General features: G+C 51.5%; 9 protein-coding genes across 9 annotated transcripts; 4 read left to right on the top strand and 5 right to left on the bottom strand.

Moving 5' to 3' along the window:
- Window positions 1–304: 304 nt before the first annotated feature.
- N7515_007065 (F-box domain protein) lies at window positions 305–2,509 on the top strand (the record flags this gene model as incomplete). The annotated part of the gene is made up of 1 exon (XM_056667809.1): window positions 305–2,509. One exon carries the CDS (start codon window positions 305–307, stop codon window positions 2,507–2,509), a length of 2,205 nt encoding a protein of 734 aa, XP_056521405.1.
- A 1,028-nt stretch (window positions 2,510–3,537) lies between these two features.
- Window positions 3,538–4,423, top strand: N7515_007064 (alpha/beta fold hydrolase; the record flags this gene model as incomplete). Its single annotated transcript, XM_056667808.1, has 2 exons — window positions 3,538–3,970; window positions 4,059–4,423. 2 exons carry the CDS (start codon window positions 3,538–3,540, stop codon window positions 4,421–4,423), a joined length of 798 nt encoding a protein of 265 aa, XP_056521404.1.
- A 109-nt stretch (window positions 4,424–4,532) lies between these two features.
- N7515_007063 (transcriptional regulator family: Helix-turn-helix and Homeodomain-like HTH) lies at window positions 4,533–5,018 on the bottom strand (the record flags this gene model as incomplete). The annotated part of the gene is made up of 1 exon (XM_056667807.1): window positions 4,533–5,018. One exon carries the CDS (start codon window positions 5,016–5,018, stop codon window positions 4,533–4,535), a length of 486 nt encoding a protein of 161 aa, XP_056521403.1.
- Window positions 5,019–5,281: 263 nt separating this feature from the next.
- Window positions 5,282–6,323, bottom strand: N7515_007062 (intradiol ring-cleavage dioxygenase; the record flags this gene model as incomplete). Its single annotated transcript, XM_056667806.1, has 3 exons — window positions 5,282–5,488; window positions 5,554–5,986; window positions 6,076–6,323. The coding sequence occupies 3 exons, from the start codon at window positions 6,321–6,323 to the stop codon at window positions 5,282–5,284; spliced, it is 888 nt and encodes a 295-aa protein (XP_056521402.1).
- Window positions 6,324–7,018: 695 nt separating this feature from the next.
- N7515_007061 (tRNA 2'-phosphotransferase) lies at window positions 7,019–8,119 on the bottom strand (the record flags this gene model as incomplete). The annotated part of the gene is made up of 2 exons (XM_056667805.1): window positions 7,019–7,903; window positions 7,958–8,119. The coding sequence occupies 2 exons, from the start codon at window positions 8,117–8,119 to the stop codon at window positions 7,019–7,021; spliced, it is 1,047 nt and encodes a 348-aa protein (XP_056521401.1).
- Window positions 8,120–8,513: 394 nt separating this feature from the next.
- On the bottom strand, window positions 8,514–11,593 carry N7515_007060 (uncharacterized protein; the record flags this gene model as incomplete). Its single annotated transcript, XM_056667804.1, has 4 exons — window positions 8,514–9,790; window positions 9,844–9,936; window positions 9,985–10,986; window positions 11,044–11,593. 4 exons carry the CDS (start codon window positions 11,591–11,593, stop codon window positions 8,514–8,516), a joined length of 2,922 nt encoding a protein of 973 aa, XP_056521400.1.
- A 254-nt stretch (window positions 11,594–11,847) lies between these two features.
- N7515_007059 (Efg1 domain-containing protein) lies at window positions 11,848–12,902 on the top strand (the record flags this gene model as incomplete). The annotated part of the gene is made up of 2 exons (XM_056667803.1): window positions 11,848–12,265; window positions 12,328–12,902. 2 exons carry the CDS (start codon window positions 11,848–11,850, stop codon window positions 12,900–12,902), a joined length of 993 nt encoding a protein of 330 aa, XP_056521399.1.
- A 790-nt stretch (window positions 12,903–13,692) lies between these two features.
- Window positions 13,693–15,266, top strand: N7515_007058 (MFS transporter; the record flags this gene model as incomplete). Its single annotated transcript, XM_056667802.1, has 3 exons — window positions 13,693–13,862; window positions 13,920–14,376; window positions 14,442–15,266. 3 exons carry the CDS (start codon window positions 13,693–13,695, stop codon window positions 15,264–15,266), a joined length of 1,452 nt encoding a protein of 483 aa, XP_056521398.1.
- Window positions 15,267–15,533: 267 nt separating this feature from the next.
- N7515_007057 (uncharacterized protein) lies at window positions 15,534–16,742 on the bottom strand (the record flags this gene model as incomplete). Its single annotated transcript, XM_056667801.1, has 1 exon — window positions 15,534–16,742. The coding sequence occupies one exon, from the start codon at window positions 16,740–16,742 to the stop codon at window positions 15,534–15,536; it is 1,209 nt and encodes a 402-aa protein (XP_056521397.1).
- Between the last annotated feature and the right edge of the window lie 76 nt (window positions 16,743–16,818).

Here is a 16,818-nt window from a genome sequence, read left to right as displayed (position 1 = left end):
CAATAACGGTCAACGTGGTTTTTCCCCACTGACATTCTGCCCTTTGACTTCTTTCCTCTGTCCCTCGCTACGCTGATAACGAAGCCTGGTCATTGAATACGGTCTCACTATGTTCCTCTAAGAGCACATCGTGCGGTTACTGCGCGCCCATCGCTCGATTCATTTCGGGATATTGTCCTCCGTCGTTATCTTTCCTCGAGACCGCCTGTGACACTCCCCCACCGTGCCCGACACCCTCCGGAAGACGTGACAAGATAGTAGTTGGCTAGGGAATAGGTGCTGCAGATAAAAGCGAGCCGCCAATATGGCCTCCCAAGTATCCGATGAGATCCTGCCCTCCCCCGTGGGCATATCTCCGAACAGTTCGACAGGTCAGATTCCTCTAGAACAACCGCCGAAACTGAAGGGCCGTCAGAAACTGCTGCAGAGTCTCCAACGCATGTCCTCGAGTCCGACATTAACTCGGCGTGGACGCTCGGCATCAACCACTGGATACCGCCGAGACAACAAAGCCTCGCTGTCTTGTGTTTCGCTGTCTTCCACTCCCTACTCGCCTTGTCTAGGCAATGGAAGTTCCTCCCAGCTATACGGTGGGCTGCATCCTCGGCCTGGTACTCCTGGTTACGCCGGGCCTCCTGGCGAGGCCCAAGGCGTGAATCCCCGCATCCGTCTGGTGGAAACAGAAGGTCCCAGTGTTTCTGTGCCTCGCACCGTTCCTTTGCCTTTTGATATGAGGCCAGCGTCGCGTGGATCGCCGCGCACTGCGACACCAGTCGGAGTCAAGGTAGAGGAGGAAGTCGAAGTCGTCGTCCCAGAGCCCCAGCCAGTCAAGTCTTTTGATTTCTGGGACGATATGCCACGTGAGATTCGAATGGCAATCTTTCGGCACCTCACTCCTCAAGAACTTGTACGTTGCTCGGCTGTGTCCAAGTCATGGAGCGAGATGTGCTACGACGGACAGTTATGGTCCACGGTCGATACGACTGAGTACTATTCCAAGATCCCAAGCGATGTCTTGGTGAAGCTCATCACATCCGGCGGTCCGTTCGTTCGAGATCTGAATCTCATAGGTTGCATACAGATGCGTGAGAAATGGTCCTCGGACGGAGAACGTATCTCGGATCTATGCCGGAATGTGGTCAACTTCTCCCTCGAGGGCTCTCGTATCGACGGTGCATCTATCTATTCTTTCCTTCTCCGCAACCCCCGTCTCAAAAACATCAATGTCTCAGGTCTGTCGAGTGTCACAAATTCGGCTATGAAGGTCATTGCACGGTCTTGTCCGCAACTCGAGACATTGAATGTCTCCTGGTGCAACAAGGTTCACACCAGCGGTCTTCTTCGGATTGTCCAGTTTTGTGAGCAATTGAAGGATCTTCGTGCCAGCGAAATCCGTGGCTTCAACGACGAGAAATTTACTTTGGCTTTGTTCGAACGCAATACTTTGGAGCGTCTGATCATGAGTCGGACCGACTTGACCGATCAGAGTCTGAAAAGCTTGATCCACGGCGAGAGCCCCCCTATAGATGTTTTGACCGATCGGCCTGTGGTTCCACCTCGGAGATTCCGTCATTTGGACTTCCGCCAGTGCACTGAAGTGACTGACGCTGGCTTGAAGAGCCTGGCTCATAACGTTCCAGATTTGGAAGGCCTGCAGGTTTCGCAGTGCCCCGAGCTGACCGATGCCTCTGTTACAGAGGTCATCCGCACGACGCCGAAGCTCTCACATCTGGAACTGGAGGATTTGGAGAACCTGACAAACAACACCCTGGTGAAGCTGGCTGAATCGCCCTGTGCACAGACCCTGGAACACCTGAACATCAGCTTCTGCGAGAGTCTCAGCGACTCAGGGATGCTCCCAGTAATGAAGAGCTGTTCGAACCTCCGCTCCGTCGAGATGGACAACACCCGAGTCTCAGACCTGACTCTAATGGAAGCCAGCTACCGCATCCGCCGCCGCGGCTACAGCGACGAGATCCCGCAAGTCGGGATGCGCCTCGTGATCTTCGACTGCGCCAACATCACCTGGGCGGGAGTTAGGGAAGTGCTCTCCAGTAACGCATACATCCCGCGTGCCTCCCGCAAAGCCACCCAACCAGTCGTGACCGTCACACAAACATCGGATCCCGGCTCCTCAACAAGCACGTTTGTCACTCCCAGCTCCACGCCGTCGCCATCGCCGTCGCCGACCTATCCGAACGAAATCATCCAACTCAAATGTTTCTACGGCTGGCAGATGACCGTCGACGAACACACGAAGCGCGTGCTGCGCGGGGATCTCACTTCCGCCTCCCGGCTGGACCGGAAATGGGCTGATTACATGATGGCCACTGAGGAGGCTGGCGCCGGGGGTGCCGGTGCTCGCCGTCGTCGTCGCCGCGCACGCGAAGCAGAGCGTCTCTACAACGCGGACGAGGAAGAAGACGATGCGTATCCCGGAGGCGCTGTATCTGCTCTTGGTGGGAGACGCAGACGGGCTCAGAGCGGCGGTAGCTGTCTTGTCATGTGAGGAGACAAGTATCTCTATTCTCTCCAGGTCCATGGCATTCCAACTTTATCTTCGGTGTGTTCCGGGAACACTTTGGTATTTGAGCAAGACGCAAGACGCCGCTCAACACTTCTAGCGCAGGACCGCTAGCTTGTGAAGGGATTACTCGTTTCATATGGATTATTATGGAATTTGAAATCCAGTTTGATTCAGTTTCTTCTTTCGACCTACGAATTACGCACGATATGACTTCCCATTCCACATCCGGGAAACCTACTCCCAACCTACTCGCCTTCTTCCCTTTCTGAATTTATTTTATCTTGTCTTTCTATCTAGCAGCTACCTGTCAGGCGATTATCCTACTACCATCCTTCCTACGCCCTTCCACTGCGAGCCCGAGTATGTGTTTGGGAATCACCCGCATCTTTCCTCGTCTTCAGCTTCGGCATCGAATCAAGATTGGTCTTGCATGTTATTCGATTCCGTCTTTCGTTTCTTCTGGAATTTTAGCTCTAGCATGCGTATCTAGAGGTGCCATTGGCGAGATGACTGGCGTCTTTCTTTATCTTCACTTTTTGGAGTTTATGGATCTTCTACATGCTAAGTCTATGCCTCCTAGGCTTTATGAAACATTGCCATTGGTATCCAATAGTGTCAGTCGGGCAAACTACATGACCAATTCTAAGTATTCCATGAGATATTCTTACTGTCTGTGTAAGTGGAGTACTAGTCGTTCAGCGGTCCGACGATCGGATGAGATCCGCTTTCGTCGGATATGGACAGTTTTCGGTTCGGAATTTCAATACGAATGGAAGAGCAGAAGTGGTCTAAGTGAGTCCTAACTAAAGCATAGTGCATACAATAAGGACAGAACAGATACATTTCGGTATATACCGAATGACGACACACTTATCTAGTGCCCATTTCCATTCCCCCATATCCCAACCTCCCACCCATTCGGAACTATAACCTCTCCTCTACCTACACCTACAACCTACAACATACCTTCCTCCCAGCTCAATCCCCCATTCACCTCCAAAACCCTCAAGATGCCCTTCATCCAAACAATCACCCACCGTCTCTACTATTCCGACACCCACCCAACCAACCCAACCCCAACCAGCCAAACCCTGATCTTCATCCACGGCCTCGGCTCCTCCCAAAACTACTACTACCCCGTAATCCCGCACCTCACAGCCACCCACCGCTGCATCACAATCGACACATACGGCGCCGCCTGCTCCCCCTATACAAACGACCCAATCTCCATCCGCAGCATCGCAAACGATGTCATCGGCGTGCTGGATGCGCTGAACGTTCCCCAAGCAATCGCTGTCGGCCATTCGATGGGCGGGCTGGTTGTGATGGAGTTGGGTGCGAGGTATGCGGAGCGTATAGCGGGTGTTGTGGCTATTGGGCCGACGCATCCGTCGGAGGGGTTGGTTGGGGTTATGAATAAGAGGGCGGAGGTTGTGCTTGAGTGTGAGTTTCCTTCCTTTCTTTCTTCCTTTCATTCTTTTTGGGGGGAGTAGATTTTGGATATGGATATGATCTGGCTAACTCTTGCCAGCTGGAATGGAGCCAATGGCTAATACCATCCCATTTGCGGCCGTCGGCTCGCGCAGCACCCCGCTTCAGAAGGCGTTTATTCGCGAGTTGATCCTGAGGCAGAGTGCTGAGGGGTATGCTGCGCTTTGTCGGGCTATTGCGTCTGCTGAAGCGGCGGATTATGCGGCTGTTAAGGCGCCGTTTTTGCTTATTGCTGGGGAAGAAGATAAGTCTGCTTCTATGGAGGGGTGTAAGCATATTTATGAGCATGTCTCGAGTCAGTCGAAATCATTGGAGGTCTTGAAGGGGGTTGGGCATTGGCATTGTATTGAGGCTGCTGATGAGGTTGGTGCGTTGATTGCGGCGTTTGTGGGGGAGATGGAATGAGGGCTTCAAAGGTTTGGATCAATGGATTTCTTGATTGAACACAGATAAGTAATCTAGTAGTTGTATAGAATCCATCGTTTCCTTTTCGGGAACTTCTATAAGGTCTTGATCATTCAGTCTGAACACTCGGTCCACTCTTCCGAGCAGATCCCAGATCAGAAGCCTTCACACCACGATATTTGTCCAATCGTACCCATTTCCTCGCAACAGACGGCTTACCCGGTCTCTCCATTTTCGAAAGCCGTTTCCCAAGTCCGAACTGCTTCAAAATCCGCCGTATAGTAGAATGAGCCGGCTGCCCGGGTGTCGCATCTCTAAGCTGGTTATAGGACCAAAAAGGGTGTCGGCGCGCCTGTAAACAGAGATATCGACAAGCTCCGGCATCTAGCTTCGGGGGTCGGCCGGTCTTTTCGCGATTCTCGAGGCTGTTTTCGTCGTGGTAACGCTTGAGGGTATTGTAGACGGTTTTGCGGGTGCAGCCGAAATCATTAGCGATTTTCACTTGCGAGGCACCGCTTTTGTGGGCGGATACTATGGCTGACCTTTGGATAGCTGTGAGCTGCGCTCTTTTGTTTTGTTTGGTTTCGATCTCCATTGCGATGGGGGCAATAGGGGTGCAATGGGGGAGCAATAGGGGAGGTGTAGGAAGGAAAACAAAAGGGTGGGTTTGGTTGCCGGGACAATTTGTGGGGCGGTGGGTAAGAACATGTGATCTGTCCTGTCGTGTCGACTAAAGACTGGGGATATGGGAAATGTTCAATGGGTAATTACTTTACTAAAATGAATTCAGACAGAAGATGAGATATATATCAAATAAATCAATCTGAATTGCAACAAACGCTTGTCAAGTACACAACACTATCCCATTCGCTCAGCATTAGCCGCCTCAAACCGAACCAACTTGATATCATAGTTAAGCTCAAGGGCAGCCTTCGAATCATTCTCACGCGGCAAAAAGTCCACAATAAGCGAGTCCTTAACCGCAAACACCGAGTCATTCTCAAGATACGGATCCTTGCGATCGAAGATCTGTGTCGTCAAGGGACGGTAGTTATCATAAGTAGCCTAAACCCAGCCAATTAGCTCACCATGTCCATATCCAATAGCCAATAGCCAAGCCCCAAACTTACAATAATATGAATATGAGCAGGACGGAACGGATGACGATCCATCAGATCAAGTAGCTTCCCCGCCGGCCCATCCTTCGGAACGGGATACGGCGTCGGACGCAGACAATAGAACGAATATCTGCCCTGCTCATCCGTTTTGAACTTCCCGCGCAAGTTGAACTCAACCTGCTCGGGGTCCTGCTGCTCGTACAACCCATTCGTGGACGCCTGCCACACCTCGACCGTTGCGCCGACCAGAGGCTGCTTAGTCTCAAAGTCTACAACGACACCGTGCATGAAGGTCATCTCCGCGTCTGCTGGCTTCGTCTTGACGATGTCCTCGCCGTTCTCGCGCCAGGGTGTATCGGCGCGGAAGAATGGGCCGAGGATTGCGGTTGCTGTGGGTGCATCGTTTGCTTCTTTTGCGAGGGTGTAGGTGATTTCGTCGACGAGGCTGTTGCGCTTGTGTTAGCTGGTTGGCTCTGTTTTCTTTCCTTTCTTCCTTTCTTTTTCTTTTTTTTTCAGGGAACAGAATCCGCTTACGATTCAAGTCCCAGCACATCGCACACCAACTGTCCCTCATTCCGCTTATCGTCGCTCATCTGTCCGGCCCAATTGAGCATCTGCACGCCGGCCATCCACTCGTCGACGGTGAGTTCTTCCTCGCGCGCAAAGTCGTGCATGTGTCTGATCAGCCCGGCCATTAGCTTCCGCAGACGCGGGCTGGTCTTTGGGCCCATCGCGTTGATGACATTGTCTGTGAAGGTGGGGTTGAAGCGGTGCGTTGCCATTGTTGAGTATTCACTATGTTGTACTGCGTATATTATGCGGGGACTGATCGGAGGTAAGATATAGGGGATTTATTGGAGATAGCAAGAGAAAGGAGGGGGGTTCGTAAGTTAGGAGTATGCTTGGTCGCCCCCGAAAGCTTTTATATACCACGCGACCTCATCCGATGGGACTTTTGAGTCCCAGCTGGGTAGTGGTACCCCCAGGGCGGATATAGGTGGGTGTTTCGGAGTAAGCCCCCCCTCGACTGACCAAAAGCATGACGCTGATTCGATCCCCGTATTCCGCAGCCGACGGGACGGTCAAGGCTGATTGAGATTCATGGCTGCATCTTTTGTTCGAATCCTAATGAGAACGTCTGGTATTGTGCTCGGGGGAACCTCCGGCACATAGCTTGATTCACATTGATGAACTTGTGCTGCGTCGGATGTTGAGGGAAAGCGACGGAGTTCGGATCGGCCTCGTTACGCTTCCGATGACCCCGCAGTCTACCCGCCGTCGGATATGGGGAGTTGGACGTTGCAATTCGTCCAACAGGGCGATATTGTACTTAGTGTAGTACACAGTAGTGTATTGTACTAGATATGCTGATCATTGATGCTGATCTTCTAGACCCCGGAAACGCCTGGATATCATCCTCCTTTCCTGAGCGTTCCTGCTATCTCGTCTAATTCCCATACATCTATACCGTAACAGCTCATCGTGGACCCTTGAGATGACCCTTGGGATTACCTCTCGAGGTCAGATGCACTGGTAACTCCTGCAGCAATTCCCCACGCTCCCAAATCTTGCCCAGTCCAACCTTCCTCTCTACGACGACATGGAAAAAGTCCAACGAAACGAACTTCTGCGCCTCCTTCTCAACCTCCACCTTCTCAGCCTCCCCATCCTTCACAACAACAACGCCCTCACTAAGGATAACCCCGTTCTCACTGCGCCAAAACGGAACCCCCGCGGCTAACGCCTTGCGAACATCAATGTAGATCAAAACCTGTGCATCGTGTCGCATGCCCGAGATAACCTTCGACTTATCCATTTTTGATGTTCCCTGCGCATCCTGATTGCGAAGTGCCAACACGGACTCCAGCGACGGCCCCGTAGCGAAGTGGATATGGTTCCGGCCCATACAACGTAGTCCACCAGACTGTAGAATCAACGGCCAAGTCGAGTGGAAGGTGCCGTGAACAACGGTATCGGGTATGTTCGCTTCATCGGATAGAGAAAGCGGTTCGAGCAAGGATGCAGCATCGACGGTCTTGATGCTGTGGCCTTGTGTGGCACGAATGAGGAAGTTGGCGGGATTGGTGTCCTTTACGGATAATGCAAGGTCGGTGGCTGTTTGTTGGGCCTCGCTCGTGGCGGATCCGGAGTCCCGGACCGAGATTACGGGCTGTTCGTTTTCTACGACGGTGCTGGCTTGGCGTTCTATCTCGGATGTTGCTGCTGTTGGCTGGGTTGTAGATTCGGTGGGTTGGGAGGAGGGGATGTGGAGGAGACCGAAGCGCTTTTTATCTGATGTCTCGACGGCGTGGAGAATTTCGGGGAAGGTGACTTTCAGTGATTTCAGTTTTCTCCAGTTTAGCTGGTCATCTGTCAGTTTATTGCTCGTCATCTATGAGGCTGTGGAGTGGCATACCACATCGGGCACGCTTGCGTAGCCTTGTGCATTCATCTTCAGGCCTTCCTTCTCGGCGGCATGCCGTAGGAGCAAGCTCAATGCCTTGGACACTTGGACGTCGCGGCTTTGGCCTTGGCCACGGCCGCGACCTCGTTTGTCTTTATTTTGTGGATGAGACATCGTTGAGCAGTAGATCGAAAGTGGTGCGGGGGAGAGTTGGCGAGGAAATAAAATTTGAGTGGGGCAACTCCAACTATAAGCCCGCAGATGCGGCTCAACAAACAGAACAGATATGAATCGTACATGAGTCATGTCTACGAGGTTTATTCTCCGTTCGATCGGTACTTGTCGAGTATCTCTACAGTCATGAAACAAGGTGATCCCCGTTTGACATCATCAGCCCCACACGAGTACTAAGGGTTACGAGAAGCCGAAGGACCAGTCTGTCACTCTGTCTTCCACATCACTTGCACATAAATCAACTTCATTGGGTATAGACTTTCACAGAAAAACAGGCCACAGACCTCCTCGTTATGTCCAGGCTCAAACAGGGCAATACAAATCAAAAAGGCCCTCACCGATCACAGATACAGTTGCACTCTGCGACAGGACAGACCTTATGTCGTTTGAACCATTCAGTCGCATGATGAGCATGGAACCCATGATTGCAATGAATACAAAACACCACGAACCGCCGCATAACATCAGCACCGGTGAGCTTGCGAGTACCCGCCTCTACATCAGCAGCAATACTGGCGCGGGACATTGGGTCTGGCGAGCCCAGCCACAGAGTGCAGACGCCGCAACGGGGCATATGTCGACCACAGCGTGGGCAAACGGTTCCAGACATGACTGTCGGCGCCAGCGGATTGCCGTTGGTGGAATGAACGGTTTCGGCAGTCTTGGTAGACGGGGATATTTCGGATGAGGAGTCATGCTGGGTAAGCGGGCTCGTACAGTAATTGCAGGTAAGGCTGACTTGCTGTGGTGGCGGCGGCATGAGTTTGCGACCGTCTGCAGTGACAGCGAAACGACGAGAGCCCACGTCGAACCGTGCCCGCTCGAGCTGAAGTTTCCATGAGTTCATCTGGAGCCGGTAGGTCTCGCGCCAGGCCTCGAACTGGGCAACGTGTTTCGGGTTGCTGACGAGCCGCGGGACGGTATGACTCATAGCTAGAACGGGAGTTTGGACATCGTTGTACTTCCCAATGTATGACTGGAACAGGCCCATGGCGAGATGGCCCAGTCCTGTCAGCACCACTCCTTCAATATCACCTTGGTGTGTTGCTGTATTTGTAGCCTCTTTCAGATACTCAGTGAGTTCATCATCGGGGAGCCAACGCAGTGCGACCTCCACCCGGTATTTCAGAGGCAGTGTGGCTTCACTAATGACTGAATTCCAGTCACCTTTGCTCACAAGGGCTAGAATCGCGCGGGCGTATGGATCGGTGAGCTCTTTGGCAATTTCGGCACAAGTTTCCTCCCAATCTGTACCGTTGTCTCCCTTGGAGGCACCGGCGATGGCCATTGCCAACAACTTATGAGCTTGGGTGGGTTCATTGCTTCGAAGTGCAAGATAAGCCAGCTTGGGTTCGTCTTGGAAAACGGCTAATGCAGCAGCTTTGGTGTGCTGGTTGTCCCCAGATAAAGCCTTCACTGACTCCTCCAGCTCACGATAGGATTGTGTTGCGCCGCAGAGACGGAGGCAGAGTTGACGATGACCTTGGTAAGCCGTGTCACAGCCCTTTGTCTTGGGGAGGTTCAACTGCTCTGCTAAAGTTACAATTGCAGCCGCAGCTGTTTTCGCATCATCGGTCTTAGCGCCGATACGACGCTGCTCAAAGCCACTCCCTGATGCCAAAGTCAGTTTCAGAGATGTTTGATAACGAAGCGAAGAAACAAACCTAAGTCATTGTTCCAGACATTCTTGACGCCTAAATAATTCAAATCCAGGCCGTTGACAACCATTGACGTCCCTGAAGAGTCGGACCGAGCACCTAGAAATTTGTTAGACATTGTGTCATCAAGAGAAGGAAGAAACATACGTTCAACCCAGCTCCAAAAGTCTTGCAGAGCTTGATCGTCAGATGCGATCCTCCGGTTCAGAGCCTCGTTAAATAGGTATCCCTCTTTGCACCGAGACTGGTTTACTGCGGACAGAGTGAGGGCTTCTTTCGCGGTGAGCGGCATGCCCGTCGTGCCCAGAGCCATGACGCGTTCACGGTTCTCATGACTAGGGACAGGCTCAGACTCCGGTATTTTCGACACGAATAGTTGACCGTTAGAGTGTGCGCCATGCTCTCGCGAACTTGAGCAAACGCGTGACTTGATGTTTCCAATCAGGTCTGAAATGGGCGAGATATGGTCAGACAATGGATGAATCGAGCGCAGATCTGAATCGTTCGAAGAGATACCACACGCCAGTACACTCTGTGAAGACAGATCAATCGGGTTGCACGGTGCGCGGACGGTGATTATCTGTGGCTGTCCATTTCCGTCCAGTGCGATAGCACTGGGCTGTGGAGACAAGCTGATATTCAGGGAATCGAACGAAACGATTCGGTCTTTCTCTTTGCAACCATGAGTCGGATGATCAAAAGGTACACATACGTCCCGCACGCGCTTGGTGTATACCGATTCCGGGTAACTCCTGGATGAGCCTTGGCCGAGTGTCTCGTCAATCGAGGAGCGGTATTCCTCAGGTAAATAGTCTTTAGCAATGTCGTAGTGCTTGAAGTGACCGCTGCTGGAGAGCGCAGCGAGGCTGCCTCGGTTGGTCCTGGAGAAGCGCAAGCTCCATATGGAAGACTTGGGATGGAATACATTCCGAAGCTCCAAAGCGGGTGTGGCATGACCAGAATCTGGAACGTTGGCAGAAGATCCCATTGACGGTGATGCTAATCGCGATCCGATGCGACGGTCCCACACGCAGATGGTACTTTCATTTGAAGGAATGCAAGACGCAATGTAGTTCTCATCAAGCCAGTCTATAGCTAGATTATGAACACATCGCGTGGGGAATTGCAACGATGGATTCCCAGGTCCCTCTATGGAAGAATTAGCCATACATGATTATGCAAATATAAGGCCAGGAAAGAACAAACCTCTTAGATCATATATCCGAACAAATTGACCTTTGACACCAGTCACGATCGTATCCGGCTGGTCCCGAAAGAATTTGATGCTGGTTATAGGCTCGGAGCTGGCGAGCTTCCTCAATGGCTCAGGGAAACCTTTACTGCCACCGGCAGGACTAAGTCTTTGGTTCACATCCCAAATGTTCAAGCAAAAGTCGTTTCGGACGCGGTCGAGACCCGATGCCACAAGACCATGTGCACTGAATGCAACGGCGTTGCAGTATCGCTGATTTCGCACTGGGAATGAGAGAGACGCCTTGTCATCACCACCGAGGCGTAGGATGGTGGCCTCTCCAGACGACTGACCCACAGCAATCAGGTTCTCGTTGGAAGTAGACCAGTCAAACGCGCGAAACCCAGGTACATTGGTCAAGGTAGAGATCACTTCGTGGCGAATGGTTTTGCCATCAAAGCCAGTGACTTTACAAAGCCGAAATGCTTTACCTGTGACGTCGACTGATAGGAAGCGTTGTTCAGATGCCGAGGAGGTCGGGGACCAGCGGATGGCGGATTCCATGCTGGTCCTGCAAAATCTGATACAGTGAGCGCGTCAGTTGCATGGGCAAACTTGAACTATCAAAATCGCAGACTTCCACGGACAGTTAGCGTAATTCAAATCAATGCAACGAGAGAGGGCGCGGTGTTGGTGAACCGTGCGCGCCTATTGGATGGCTCCAATCTGGGGACGGGCCGACAATTCGCCGATATCTTTTTTCCTTATCGATTTTGCTGTAGCTTCACCTTTTTTTCTTCTCTTATTGCTAAACAAACATGACTTCAGACGCGAAGAGTCACCGCGATCAGGCAGCACCTTCCAAAAGGAAGGCCCGCGATGGGTCAGAGGATGCTGCCCCAGCCCGCAAGAAGGCGCACCGAAAGGTCAAAGCAGGTGAATTTGGTCACTACGAAGAGTTTGGCAGCGGGAGCGAAACCTCAAAAGTCAAACCGGCACGGAAATACAAGGACAAATTTGCTCCTAAACCTGAAAAGGAATACCCATCGGTCAACGAACTCAAAAAGCGAATTCGCGACGTGAAGCGACTACTCAATAAGGCGGATAAATTGTCTGCCGATACTCGAATCTTACAGGAGCGTGCTCTGGCTGGGTATGAGCAAGATCTGGCAGACGAAATCGCTCGCAGAGAGCGTTCGCATTTGATTACGAAATATCACTTTGTCCGCTTCCTTGGTACGTGACTGACCAGCTCAAATGATCAGTGGGATCCTAACCTCTAATTTTCTATGGAATAGATCGCAAGACTGCAAACAAGCAACTCAATCGCCTCACTCGTCGCGAAAAGGAAGAAAATCTTGATCCGAAAGAAAAGGCTCGCCTTGCGGAGAAGATCCACATTTGCCAGGTCAATCTCAACTACACAATCTACTACCCTCTCACCGAGAAATACATCTCACTGTACCCCAAGACGAATGGAAAGCCCGATGCGGCGGGGTCAGAGTCAGAAACACAAAAGAAAGACATCACTTCCAATGAAGCCAAGCCCCCGATGTGGGCTATCGTTGAGAAGTGTATGGAGGAGAAGACATTGGACCTTCTTCGCGAAGGCAAGCTGAATATCAACTACAAGGGAGAGAAGATCGAACCTGCTTCATCTGGCACCGGGGCTCCGGATACTGGCAAGGAGAAGACCAAGAAGAAGGAGCATGGAGGGACCAAGGGTGCTACACAAAAGGACAAGCATGACAAGAATAGCAGCAAAACGGAGAAATCACGCAGCGAAGGAGCTTTCAAGAAGCAGCAGAAGCATGGCGCGCCTCCCGTCAATGAGGAAGATGGAGATGAGAGTGATGGTGGCTTCTTCGAGTAACCATTGCATGGTTCGATATTGGTTGGTTCATTATTATTTGTCTTGATATCCACACTAGCATTCTTACTGCATTACAACGCAAAGTACCCAGATGCTCTATCTGGTAGGCATGTGAAGTATCTCACATTTTCTCGTCAATTTACTCTGGTAACCTGCCGAAAGTTGATTACTTGTGATACTATGCATAAAGTTCTATGCATCTCATTCGTATGTATGTATTGTTAGGCAGGAGACTGAGTTGCTCGGTCTATATATGGTTATGCCATTCCACATCTATATAGTCATAAAGCGACTACCTACGCAGTAAGTAGGCCCATACTATGGATAGCGGAAACAGGTCGTCCTTATCTTCCAATTCTCTTGGCACGGCCCTATCCAGTACTAAGCAATGACCCCAGGCTTGGCTCCTCGATACTTACATTTTACAGGTGTCTTTGATACCTTACTTGTCAACTGATCTGTACATAAATACACACAGTAGATGGATCTCATACATCCCACCTTCAATCCCATAGCCTCTGATCCAATTCAAGGCTAAACGTATCTCCGTGTTATGATTTATTCCAGTTATGCAGTGGGGCCTTCGGTTATGAACACAAAGAACGGGTTACGGGAGTCGGGACGCAAAACTCCCGACTGGTCGAAACCGGTGGGCCGAGGCTTGTTGAAGTGGAGAAATCGAGGTACGAAAAAAAAGATCTAATTTTATCAGGTTTTCTGTGCCGTTACCCGGTAGCTCATATATGTGCAGCACCTCCCCTCAGAAGGAGGGGTATGCGATAATCAAATCATGGCAGATCTAGAAAAGCAGACCGTCAACGTTGAGGCTCCCGAACTAGAAAAACAAGACCCTAATCTGGTCGACTTCGATGGCCCTAACGATACGGAGAACCCTTTTAACTGGCCGACATGGAAAAAGGGACGTCAGTTGGTCCTAATGGCCTTCAATACATTCATAACGTGAGTTGCAACGGGTAATATCCCCGTTGTACCTAGAAAGATGCTAACAGCCAATAGTCCTCTAGCCTCATCGATGTTTACACCGGGAGTTGGCGATGTCATGGCCGAATTTAATGTAAAAAGCACCATGCTGGGTTCTTTTGTCGTCTCCGTCTATATCCTGGGCTACTGCTTTGGACCTTTCCTGATCGCACCGCTATCCGAGATCTATGGCCGTGTCCCGCTGTATCACAGCTGCAACATCCTCTTCCTGATCTTCACCATCGCCTGCGCTGTCGCCCAGACTATGCCGCAACTGATTGTCTTCCGCTTGCTGGCAGGAATGGCAGGCGTCTGCCCGCTGACTATCGGCTCCGGCACTGTCGCCGACATGGTTCCCAAGGAGAAACGTGCCGGTATCATGGCCATATGGGCGATGGGCCCTATTCTTGGACCGGTCGTCGGTCCCGTCGCAGGCGGTTTTTTGGCTGAAGCGGAGGGCTGGCGCTGGGTCTTTTGGGTGATTGCTATCACTGTATGTATACTCTATCCTATTCTTTCATATTTTCCCTCCATGGACCGACAGCTAACGATACATAGACTGGAGTGATGATGTTCCTGACGATCATCTGGTATCGTGAATCCTACGGCCCCGTAGTTCTCGAACGCAAAGCCGCTCGTCTGCGCAAGGAAACCGGCAACCCTGATCTCCGCTCAATTCACTACAAAGGCAAACTCAGCCCTCATCTGTTCGCAACCGCGCTAGCCCGCCCATTGAAGCTGCTCTTCTGTTCCCCCATCGTGTTCCTTATGGCCTTGTTCGCCGCCACCACATACGGCTACCTCTACCTCATGTTCACCACAATCTCAACCATCTTCACACAACAATACGGGTTCGGCTCCGGCTCCGCAGGCCTATCGTTCCTGGGCTTCGGAATCGGCAGTTTGATGGGCCTGCTCATCACCGGCGGTGTCTCCAATCGCATCGCCCAGGAACATTCCAAGCGCGGCTGTTTCACCCCGGAATCCCGACTGTTGCCCATGATGGTCGGCTGCTGGTTTATGCCTGCGGGCTTGTTCTGGTATGGCTGGTCGGCTGAGAGGGGGGACCATTGGATTGTGCCCATTCTCGGCACCTGGTTCTTTGCCATTGGACTGATGGCCGTGTTTATGTCCACCAGCACTTACTTGGTGGATTCGTATCTGCGTTACGCGGCTTCCGTCACCGCGGCTAACACGGCGTTGCGGTCGTTGCTTGGTGCCCTGCTGCCATTGGCGGGTCCGTCGATGTATGCCAGTTTGGGACTTGGATGGGGTAATTCCCTGCTGGCGTTCATTTCGCTGGCGATGTGCGGCGTGCCGTTCCTGTTCTACAAGTATGGAGAGAGGATTCGTACCCACCCGCGTTTCCAGGTGAAGCTATGATGGGTTACGAGCAAAACAAAAAGTCGATTTGGCGTTGCATTTGCATTTGTTTCATAGCGTCGCGTTACACATACTAGCATTTACACATAGTACTAGCATTTACACATAGTACTAGCATTTAGAAGGTCGAGTAATGAATAGAGCATTGAAAATGAAGATTCCAGTCTTTACTACGGTTTAGGTTCTCGCAGTGTATTATACCAAAGTCCGCAAACTCTTCAACAGAATGCTGCCAGGCAACACGATCTACTTTGACCATAAGGAGTTTCATGAGGATATCTGATTTGGTCCGCCAAAAGGATCGCCGCTTCCATGTGCAAAGGCTTCTTCAATCCAATCAGCAGTCTCGTCTCGAAAGGAATCTCCCACAGAAGACGCTAGTATGGGGACATTGCGCGGTCGATCCGACACAGGAGGTTCTCGAATGGTTACACTCTTCGATGAACACTGGTTCTTCGTTTCGTCGTCATTCGTTTGACTGATGATAGCCGCTTCGGCTTCGAGTAAATCGACAGGGTCGAATTGGAACGACTCATAGAAAGAGGATTGTGGCGGTGGTGGTGGTGGTGGTGGTGGTGTAGGCACAGTCGGCCGATGTGAGGCTGGAGGCTGCATTAAAGGTGATCTCTCGAATGGAGAGGACTTCTTCGTGTTCTCGCCAATTGTTTGTTTTCTAATTGCCGCCTCAGCTTCCTTTATGATATTTTCGTCATTAAATGCCGAGCAGTCGGAGAATTCATCGGACGCAGGCTTCTCGATTCCAATGCCTTGGCCTTGAGGTTCTGCAGGACCTTCAGTTTCTGCCAGGATGCCTGCATCCGGTAATTCAGGTAGCTCATTCTCCAATTCACCATCCATGTCATCGAAGGCATCGGAGCCAACTTCAAGCTCCGCAGGACCTCCAGCATTACTAACGCCTGCATCCTGAAGTAGAGATAGCTCCTTCTCTAATTCCTCGTCCAAGTCATCAAAGGCATCCGAATCAGGTTCCGTATCCCCACCCTCACTCCCAAGGTCCGTATTCATCCCATGCATATTCACATTATGTGACTCCGTCTCCGTAGTTGTAGACTCTGGTGCAAGTTCTGGTATAGGCTGCGGTGCAGGCTCTGGTGCAGGCTCCGACGCAGACTTCGGTTTATTCTCCAGAACAGCAGAAGACTGACGCTTCCCAGCCCCCAAAAACATAGACAGCAACGGCTGACTCGACGGGACCAGTGCATTAGGATCCGGAAGGCCACGACGCTTGCGCTCCTCTCGGGCGCGCGCCTCCTGCTCAGCCTTCCGCTTCTTATTAGCGATGCGTTTCTTTTCCTTTTCGCGTAACTGTTTGGCCTTTTTTTCTCGTTCCTGCTCGCGGTCTAGCCGTTCGATCTGGGAGGCAGTGAATTGGAATCGTTGGTTGCTGCGCTGGTACCGGCGTTTAACGGTCTTGGATTTCTCCAAGATGATGCGCCGTGGAGGCTCATCCGGCATGTTTCGGGCAACCGTCGCAGCGACTGCCTGCTACTTGTGCGTTCATGGAGATGGGTGGGTATGGTGTGTTGCTGTT

This window comes from Penicillium bovifimosum (genome assembly GCF_028826915.1).
Source record: "Penicillium bovifimosum strain IBT 22155 chromosome Unknown utg000005l_segment0_segment0, whole genome shotgun sequence".
NCBI lineage: Eukaryota > Fungi > Ascomycota > Eurotiomycetes > Eurotiales > Aspergillaceae > Penicillium > Penicillium bovifimosum.
This window is presented reverse-complemented; position numbering and strand designations above follow the sequence as displayed.